Below are 10,623 nucleotides of genomic sequence, written 5' to 3'. Positions count from 1 at the left end.
GGAAGGACTAAAGTTGAATAGATATTGTAATTTTCTGTATTGAAATTTTATAAGGTGTTGCACTAAATTTTAGAATATTCTCAAAAGATCTTATGTAAGAAAGACATGGGGGGAAAATTATATAGTTATAGAAGTTATAAGGGACATATTTTTTGAATTGGATTGGATTTTTATGCTTTAGCTGGTTTTAAATACTTTAGGATTAATTTGTTCTATTGATTTATATATTTTACTATTGTTAATTCTTAATTTTTATTTTTATTTTTTATTTTTTTTGAAGGATTTTGGTTATGTTAGGAGGAAGTCAAAGCTAGAGAGGGAAAATTGGTATAATAGTTTTGGGAGAAAATTTTCTTAGCATATATTTGTTTTATTTTTAACTATTCCTTGTGCTTCTTCCGGGAAGCCAGGGGAGAGGGTATTAGTGAAGGGAGGGGGGTTGGGGGGAAAGGGGGGGGAAATTTTTTGTAAAACTTTTTGAATTTAAAAAAAAAAAAGATTATATCACCCCGTGGGATTTCAAATAAAAATTCTTATGTTAGTTGTTACATCAATACTTGCTGCTTGCTCTTGTTTTCTTTAGTTATAATTTCAGTCAAAATAATGAAAAATGAAACAATTAGTATTACGATATTAGATTTGTTGCAAAAATTCACTTATTGCTATAACTGGAACACCTGGAGAGATGTACATCGACCTGGAGAGAGAAAAAACAGGTATATTTAACTAGGAGTTATTGCTGATTCCATCTAGACCTAGAATTGTTCTGCCTTAGCTACATCTTCATGGTATCTGAAGCAGAACATCTAGAGTCAGTCACAGTTTTGTTCCATATAGCATCAACCTTGTGAACTCTCAAACTTTCTCTTTCCAGTATGTATTCAAAATGGACAGTGATCAATATATCATACATACATATATATACATATATATTGCTGATAAAGGGAGACTAGTATAGATCTATTTCAAGCTTGTATCAACTAGCCATACCCTTACTCGGATTTGAACTTGGGCTGTCTGCATATTAGGCCCTTGTATTAACCTCTGAGCCACAAGGCCTCCTCCTTGTATCAGCTGAGCCAGGGGAGAGATTAAGTGTTTTTCTGTCAAAGCACCTGGTCTGCCCCAATGTGGAGGCAATGAAACTCTCTTATGTAAATATTATTGTGCTATGTAATAATATAATTATTGTTACAAAAGTATAAAAGACTGGAATATGCATAAATGCTAAAAAAGAAATGAATATTTATTAAGACAGTTGACATAGGCATGTCTGCTTGTACATCACCATCATGATTCCAGAGTATGGGCTAAAGAGATGATGTCATAAAGGTGACAGTAACAACTAAGATGACTTGGAGCTCTTCTAGCAGGAACTGGTAAACTAATATTCTCCTCTGCATCTGAAATTTCAAAAAGGCAAGTCCTCTTCTGATGAATCTAAAGGAGAGAAAACTACAAGATGGGGTATTTCATTCCGATCTCTTGTCATAGTTCCCCACTGTTGTGGATGATTCTTGCACTTAGAATGAAATGGATAGAAGAGGCCCTGAGTTGCCCCACAGAATGTACTTGTGATAAGTGGCAAGTGAACTGCACAGGAAAAAAATTGCAAAACTTTCCAACCACAATTCCTCTGACTACTAAAAAACTGATTCTGGCACAGAACAATCTCACCAATTTACCGCTATTAACCATGAGTTATCTCAATGAACTGGTCCACCTTGATTGCAGCCACAATCTGATAACAATGGACTTGGATTTCAGCTTTCCAGGGTTAATCAAACTGACATATTTGGATCTCAGTTTCAACAGGCTCTCCCACATAACATCCTTCACTTTTTCACAACTGAGTGAACTGCTGCTCTTAAATCTTTCTGGCAATCCATTGATGGTGGAAATTATGGAGCAAGCCTTTGAAAAGAACAGTCTTCTGAGATATATAGATGTGAGTGATTGTGGCTTGTCTTACCTCAGCGCTGAAACATTCCACAAACTGTACAGACTTCGTATTTTGGGAATAAAGAATAACCCCTGGAATTGTGACTGCAAATTCCTGATGTTCTCCAACTGGCTAACAAATAGTGATATTAAATCCCCAGGTGAGATTAGATTTCATGTTGAATATCTCTTTTATTCCCTGAGTTAATTAGGAATGTGGATTCTTCCATTAGCAGTCAGATCCACAGACCTAATTATACTCCAATAAGTCCCTCTGTATGTCCTTAGACAACTTTCACAAATCCTCAGATTAGTCCTCAACTGTAATGTGTACAGCACATTCCATTTGTATGGCCAGCCATTTCAATTACCAGACTCCAGGTTGCTAGCAATTACCCCTCGGTGGCCTCTCCATGCTGCGCTTTCCTCCAGCCCTCCTGGGCAGCTTGCCTCCCCAACAGCAGTTCCTCCTCCTTTCCCTTCCCCAGCATCCCAGCCAGAAGTGGCAGTGTGAGAACTGCTACCTCCCCCTCACAGTGGCAGGAGCAATGGGCTGTAGAGAGACCAGTAACTGTTTAAAATTCACACTAGTTCTCATTTTATGTTTCCTTTTTGCAGATTTTGAGAATACCACTTGCAGTAAACCAGAAAAAATGCAGGGTCTTTCTCTCATCAAGGCAAAATTGAAGCTCGGTTACCTATGCCTTCTGCAGTTACAACTAGAAGATTTCATGTACATCTGTCTATTAACCTTCTGTGTTTTCTTGGGAGGAACTCTAGTGGCTTGGCTTGTTGGGTTTGGCACAGTGATGTATTACCATCCTGTAATGAGACTATATGATGAACCAGAGGATGAAGAGTACAGAATGATCTAACTAATTGCTTTGGAGGTCTTCCAAGTGTCAACACCTAATGCAGATGCACCAACATTTTAGTCCCTTTGTTTTATTACAAAATTCATTAGTTGCAGTTTTAACTCATTTCAAGGGAGAGATTTCATTTTATTTCATTATGAATAAAAATACAGCCTTGAGATAGGGGATAGGTTGATCAAAAGAGAGGATTATGTATCAGAGAAAGAGAATTTAATGTGGATGTGTCTTCCAAAAATGAAATATTCCTAAGAAAATATAGAAGCAACAGAATAGAGGACAAGCAAGAAAACCTCCTCCTTTTTATGTGATTGGCTATAAAAAGTTTGCCTCTGAACAGAGACTTTGGTAGGAATAAACAAAAGCCTCACTCATGAAAATTGCACAATGAAAAGGATCAGATAGATTTTTTCCAGTACTGGTACTACGAGAAGTTGAAAACAATTGCTTCCTCTCCTTTTTTTAAGTACTTTGAGTTTCAGCCTGAGTCCATTTCAACTGAAAAAAAAATTACTGTAATGGAAACATCCTAGCTGACATAGCATACAGCAAAATAAGTGCTACAGAACCTTTAGCAGAATATAAAAAGTCCTAGTCTCCATAAAAGCTATTCTCTTCTAGAGTCTGTGGGGTAGCTTTGGAGCAGCAGTTCTGTACTATCTATATTGCTTTGGGTCATACTGGAGTAGCTATTATGATTCCTCATTCATGGGGGAAGCAAAAGAGAATATATTGTGTCTTGGCCTCAGTGGTGGGAGGATGTATGTATGGAAATTCTGTGCAGCAGGCAGCCATGTTATAGATGCAGCATATGGAGGTCCTAGGGAACAATCACACACCGAGAAAAGGTGCAAGCAGAGTGGGCAGATGTGGCATAAAAACAGGAGTGGAGTTAGGAGAAAGAAGGAGATATGGGCATGACAGATGGCTGAGGAAGAGTAAAGCCATATCAAATATAATAATCCAAAAATACACAATATCTTGAGAACTCAAAGGAAAAAGTCAGAGACTTGGTCAAGAATGTAGGAGTAAGGGAAAAGTACAGTTGATGTCATGGCGGTCTCAGACACAGTGAACAGGTCTCCGTGTTCACTGTGCTGACTTCTCCCTGTTTGTGGGCTCCAAGAGGAGCCAAAGCCACCCTGTAAGGGTGGTGAAACAAAGAGGGACACCCTGTGCGGTCGAGGAGAGTTGCAGCTCTCCTGTCTGACCTGGGGTTTCTTTTCCCTCTCAGCCATAGCAAGAAGAAGAGGCAGCTAAAGGGCTCCAGTGACGTCACCGCTCCTGCCGGGTGCTCTAACAGGGCACTCCGCGTTAGAAGATCGTAAAAGTCAGTGAAACAGTATAAATCACTGTTCACTGAGCTTAGCATACCCTTTGGGCATAAGAGGGTTATGCAGAGTTGTGGAAAAGTGGTAGATCTAGACAGGGGGTTTGCTCTTAAGAGCGAATTTTCCTGGATTTATGATCCCACCAAACTCCACTATCTCCAACTTCAAACGCGCTCCTGTTTTTTTTCAGGAAAAAGGAGTAGGGGGTCATTTCTGCTCAAAAGGACTTATTAAATTGATTGATTTTCTAAGCAGACAGGAATTTCACAAGCGTTCGATCTTTGATGTAGAATCAACACGGCAAGTATACCGACTCCCTTTTTGAAACCTGAAACCTTTCTTTGTCTCTGATTAATTGACTTTTAAAATGGCGTCTGAAAGTGAAAGTAAAAATTTTTAGTACAACAAAGTAGCGTTATTTGTGGATTGTTACAAACGGAGTTCTCTTATACTGAAAGGAGTAAAGGAAAGTTGTTAAGTTTAAATTCCTGATTCTTTTGAAGACAGAATGGCAGCTAAACCTTTAAAGCCTTCTGGAAGAAGGGGATCTGAACCAAGTCTTGAGGATATATTGAAAGTACAATTAAAACTTTCTGAAGATAGGCAAAAAGAGATGATGGAGAATTTTAATGCAAAAATAAGAGAAGATATTCTCATGGCAGTTCAAGGACTGAGTAAAAAATTGAGGATTGGAAGAGAAATGCAACAGATCTCTCAGTCAAATAAGCATTTAGAAGACAAAATGAAAGGTGTTCAGAAAAAAGTGGATCAAAATGAAGATCAGGTTGTGATATTACAATATAAACTTATGGAAGGAGCTCTTAGAATCCATGGTATGCAAGAACAGTGAGGAGAAGACTTAAGAAAAATTATATCAGAAGCATTGGCTGAATTTATTGAAGTGGAACCCCAAGAGGTAGCTTACCAAATTGATAAAATATATAGAGTTAACTCCTGGATCTCAAGACAGAGAAAGCTTCCTTGGGACATTGTGGTTTATTTTGTGAAAAGGACTATGAGAAATCAGATTCTGCAAGTTTCATATCAGACAACTTTAAAAATTGGAGAACAGGAGCTGAAGGTGCTGAAAGAGATTCCTTCCAAGATGTTAAGAGATAGGAAGGAAATTGTTTTTTTTACACAAGAACTTAAAAAACATCAGATTCAATTCAGATGGGAGGTGCCAGTTGGACTGACAGTATTTTATCAAGGAAGGAGATATAGAATTGACACTGTTTTAAAGGCAAAGGATTTTCTTTCTACAGTCTTGAAAGTTGAAATAGAAGTGATAGAAAAACTTCAACAGATTCAAGAAGGCGTGGTGATCCAAGAGCCTTTATTGCTGCCAGCATTAGAGGAACCACAAGAGCAAAGGGTGACAAGAGGAGCTCTTAAGCGTAAAGAAGAGCAACAGTCTCAAAGTAAAAGTCAGGGTCCCAGTATGGAAGCTGTGGGAGGAGCTAGACGGAAGATACCGGAGGAGGAGCTTCCGTTGTTTGCTTCAAAGCTTCAGGAGGCCAGTAATGGCAAATAGAATTTTGTCATGGAATGTTAATGGCTTGAATTCAGCTCAGAAAAGAAGGAAAATATTTCACTACTTGAAACAATTTAAAAATGATGTGATTTGCCTGCAAGAGACACATATAAAATTATCAGACCAAAAATACTTAATTAACTCAAAATTAGGTAAACATTTTGTTGCATCAGCTTTGGAAAAGAAGCATGGAATTGTTGTATATATCAGGAAGGATATACCAGCTAAGTTAATTGAGGCAGATATTCAAGGAAGATTTATTGCTATTGAACTGGTGATAGATGCAAAAAAGACTTTGCTGATAGGTATTTATGCACCTAATCAGCAACAAGAAAAGTTTTATAAAATGTTACACGAGAGGTTGATCCTCTGGGATTATAGTTCATTTATTTTATTAGGAGACTGGAATGGAGTAATTGATACAAGAAGTGATAAGAGAACCTCTTCCAAGAAGATACCTATACATGCAAAATTACCAAAATCCTTTTTTGAAATGATGGAAGACTTTGAGTTTAGAGATATATGGAGGTTACGGAATCCAGATGAGAGAGATATTACTTTTTCTGATAGGCATCAATCTTTCTCACGTATTGATTTTATTTTAATTTCTAATGACTTGCTTTCTAGGGTGAAGAAAATGAAGATATTTCCGAGGTGTTTAACTGACCATAGCCCAGTATGGATGGAATTATTACAAGGGAAAAAAGGTGGTAGAACATGGAGGTTGAATGAAAATCTGTTTAGATATGAGGATAATGTAAATTATTGTAAGAAACAGTTGAAAGAATTTTTTGATTTTAATATGCACAAAGGGACACCTATAGGAACTGTGTGGGAGGCGAGTAAAGCTTTTATTAGAGGATATTGATTTACTTGGACAATAGGCAAAGGAATAATAAACAAAGGCAGTATAGGTACTTGGAAGAAGAAATTCAAAGGAAGCAACAGTTATTAATTCAAAACCCACAAGATCACAAACTTAAAGAGGCTATAAAAATATTACAGAGTCAATTTAATATGTTAATGGCAGACCAGGTGGCAACGAATATACAATATGCTAAACATAATACCTTTTGTAATGCAAATAAACCTGGGAGATGGTTGGCATATAACTTAAGGAAAAAACAGAAAGCACGTGTCATACAAAAAATAGAATATAAAGGCAAAGAGATATATCAACAGGATAAAATTAAAAAGGCATTCTCAGAATTTTATACTGCACTATATGCAAAAGACAAAATATTGAATAGGGACATTTATGATTATTTGAAAGATTATAAGGTTAATATTCTAACATTAGAACAGAGGGAGGAGCTGAATCGGCCGATAGCTACTGGAGAAATAGTGGAGGCAATTAAACAATTAAAAATGGGGAAAACCCCTGGTACAGATGGTCTTACAGCAAGTTATTATAAAAAAATACAGGATGAAATATTAGGCCCACTTAAAGAATTATTTAATCAGATACAACTAGGAGTGGGAATACCCCTGTCATGGAAAACATCTTTTATTTCACTGATACCAAAAGAGGAGCAAGATTGCTCTAAACCCGGTAACTACAGGCCGATTTCACTTTTAAATAATGATTATAAGATTTTTTAAAAAATAATAGCAAATAGATTAATGTTAGTTTTACAACAAAGAATTCATACTGATCAATCTGGATTTATAAAAGGGAGACAGATGAGGAATAATGTTAGACAGATTATTAATATATTGGAATATTTGGAAAAGAAGAATACTTCAGCAGCACTTATTTTTTTGGATGCAGAGAAAGCCTTTGATCGATTGCATTGGGATTTTTTATTTAAATTAATAGAGAAAATGCAATTTGGAGATTGTTATGGAGAGCAAACAGCTCAGATTATAATAAATGGTAGTTTGACAGAAGTTATTAAGATTGCGAAAGGAACGAGACAGGGATGTCCCTTATCACCACTATTGTTTGTTTTGACTCTGGAACCATTATTAGATAAAATACGAGAATTAACGAAAATAGAGGGAACTAAGATTAGACAATATGAGTACAAAGTTAGAGCTTTTGCAGATGATGTAGTGGCTACTTTAACAAATCCTATAAATTCAAGTAGATTTTTGTTGGAAGTAATTGATAAATATGGAAAGGTATCAGGATTTAAAATAAATCAGAATAAAACAAAAGTGATAATTAAAAATATGTCTATACAACAGAAACAAAAACTAGAGGAAATGACAGGATTTGAGGTGGTAAAAAAGGTTAAATACTTAGGGGTTTATATTAGCTCATCGAACAAGAAACTTTATAAGAACAATTATGACTTGCTATGGCAAAAAGTTCAGAATGATATGAGTGCAGTTATCGCTATTGGGAAGGATTGCGGCTATTAAAATGAATGTGTTACCTAGATTTTGTTTCTGTTCCAGATGATACCAATAATTAAAAAGGATAAAAATTTGGAAGATTGGCAGATTGGGATTAATAAATTTATATGGCAGGGTAAAAGGCGAGGTTAAAATGAAAATAATACAGGACTCACGGAAAGAGGTGGTTTAAAAATGCCTAACTTTAAACTATATTATGAAGCAGTAGCCCTTTCAGTAATAAGTGACTGGTTTAATTTAACGGAGGAAAGAATTTTGAATATAGAAGGTTATGACTTGTTATATGGATGGCATGCGATTTATTTTATGAAAAAAGTGGATAGGGCTTTTAAGAATCATGTGTTGAGAAGTGCTCTTTATGGTCTGGAAAAATATTCCTATAAATTAGATTACAAGATTCCTATATGGGCGAGCCCCAGACATGCAATAGAGAATATAAATATAGAACAGAAACAGGAAATGATTACTTATAAAGAACTTTTGTATGCTGAAGGAGGTAGATTGCAATTAAAATCATTACAGGTATTAAATGAAGAAGGGAGGAATTATACTTGGTTTCAATATGGGCAAATAAGTGCTAGATGGAAAGAAGATCAAAAAATTGGTATAATGCAAAGGAGGAAAATTTAATAAAGCAAATTAGAAATCAGACCCAGGAGCATATAAAGAGATTGTATAATGTGTTGCTTGAAATAGATTCGAAGAGGATTTGGTAAAGGACTGTATGATAAAATGGGCACAGAATATTCAGGAACCAATAATGTTGGAAACATGGGAGAAAATCTGGGTTAGAAATGTTAAGTTTACACAAGCACAGAATTTAAGGGAAAATTTTTATAAGATGTTTTATAGATGGCACTTAGATCCCAAAAAATTATCATGTATGTATCCTAATATCCAAGCGAAATGTTGGAGGTGTGATTGTGATGACGCTACATATTTTCATATTTGGTGGACTTGCAAGAAAATTAAGGTCTTTTGGATAAGAATTTGGTGGATTATTCAAAATGTACTGAAGAAGAAGATAAAGTTCCTGCCACAATTTTTCCTTTTGGGAATTATAACGGATTGTACAGGGATTGAGACTAAATTGATTCTGAATTTAATAACAGCAGCAAGACTGTTGATTGGACAATACTGGAAGAAAGAAGAGGTACCTACAATAGAAGAATGGATACTGAAAGTCATTAATTTGGCTGAGATGGCTAAAATCTCAGCTTTTTTAAAAGACAATACGCAGGAAAGATATTTAATTGAATGGAAAAAATGGATTGATTATCTACAAAATAGATATCAGATTAAGAAATATCAGATTGCCTTTGAATAATTAGAAAGTTATTTTATGTAATGGGGAGGGGGTTGGGAGATGAAAAGCTTTGGATGTGGTTAATTGTATTGGAAGGGAAAATTTTATTCTATGTTTGGTTTATGTATAACAATACCTTGTGATTATATTTCTGGTCTAATGTTCTAATATGTGTTTCTTGTAAACATACAATGTCATTTTTAAATTGCTTCAAATAATGAAATATCTTTCTTCTCTTTTGTGGGAGTTTAATCCATTAACATTCCAAGATAAAAGTCTAATTGCCATTATCAGCAATCAGAAACTTTTGAAGCACCAGCCGCAAATCATATTTGGGCCTTGCTCCTCCCACTGTTTCCGTCTTGGTAATAGCAGATTGAGCCTGTTGAGCCTTTTCTTCTTGTTCCTTGCGTTTGACAGCCGCTCTTGTCATCCTTGGCTCTTTTGGAATCCCTGATCCCATCTTAGAAACATCCAACACTTGTAAAAGGTCTTCTTCCATTACTATCACTTCTTTTTCTTTAATTTCGCCTTCCTTTCTCCTACCATCCGGAGATGGTGGACTTCCAGCTTTAAGCTCCTGCTGCCACTGGGGAAGCAGTTGTGTGAGAATCGCCAGGGCGAAGGGGCATGCTTCTCTCTCTCCCCACCTGAGCAGGCTTCTTCCATGGCTCCAAGCCTCCACCAGGGAGAGAGGGAAGCCCCGGCTTGCATTTCTTTGCTACTGCCACCACCTCGCCCCTGGTGGCAGCAGTTCTCATGCTGCCACTTCCCTGGCAGTGGCAGAAGCAGCTGGCTGGACAGAGAGGGCAGCAGCAGGCTGTTCACACCAGCTAAGAGGCAGCGGCAGCTCCTCCTCCTGCTGCCAACCTTGTGCTCTGGGCAGCATCCAGCCAGCCATGCTTGGCCTCCCCCTGCAGCAGCCCACATGGATTCCAAGCAGTACAGCTTTGGGGCCTTTCCTTGCAGCAGTGGTGGTGGTGATGAGGCAGGTGGGTGGATGCAGGGAAGTGACTGGCAGCAGCACTCCTGGCTGGCAAGGGGGTTGATGTCCTGGGGCTGTATGTGGGCGTTGATGGTAAGGATGGTGCGCACACGCGCTAAAAGGTGCTGCCTTGTGGGCATGCGCGTGCCAGGAAATGGACGATCAGCTGATCTTCCGGTTTCTGGCACTGCCGCACACATGAAGGCCATCTGATTGTTGTGCACGCATGTGCACCAGTAACCAGAAGACTAGCTGGCTGGTGCACATTCATGCACTGGAAACCCAGAAGAGGA

General features: G+C 37.4%; 1 protein-coding gene across 1 annotated transcript; it reads left to right on the top strand.

Moving 5' to 3' along the window:
• Positions 1–1,528: 1,528 nt before the first annotated feature.
• LOC131195004 (leucine-rich repeat-containing protein 52-like) lies at positions 1,529–2,816 on the top strand. Its single transcript, XM_058176627.1, has 2 exons — positions 1,529–2,102; positions 2,560–2,816. The coding sequence occupies exons 1-2, from the start codon at positions 1,529–1,531 to the stop codon at positions 2,814–2,816; spliced, it is 831 nt and encodes a 276-aa protein (XP_058032610.1).
• Positions 2,817–10,623: the final 7,807 nt, after the last annotated feature.

Source organism: Ahaetulla prasina, chromosome 3, assembly GCF_028640845.1.
Source record: "Ahaetulla prasina isolate Xishuangbanna chromosome 3, ASM2864084v1, whole genome shotgun sequence".
In the NCBI taxonomy this organism is placed as follows: domain Eukaryota; kingdom Metazoa; phylum Chordata; class Lepidosauria; order Squamata; family Colubridae; genus Ahaetulla; species Ahaetulla prasina.
The sequence above is the reverse complement of the archived record's forward strand: the minus strand, read 5'-3'. Positions and strand labels throughout refer to the sequence as shown.

Coding starts and splice junctions, on each gene's coding strand:
- LOC131195004 (XM_058176627.1), top strand. CDS start 1,529: ATGAAATGGATAGAAGAGGCCCTGAGTTGCCCCACAGAATGTACTTGT. Junction 2,103..2,559: donor TAGTGATATTAAATCCCCAG/GTGAGATTAGAT, acceptor TCCTTTTTGCAG/ATTTTGAGAATACCACTTGC.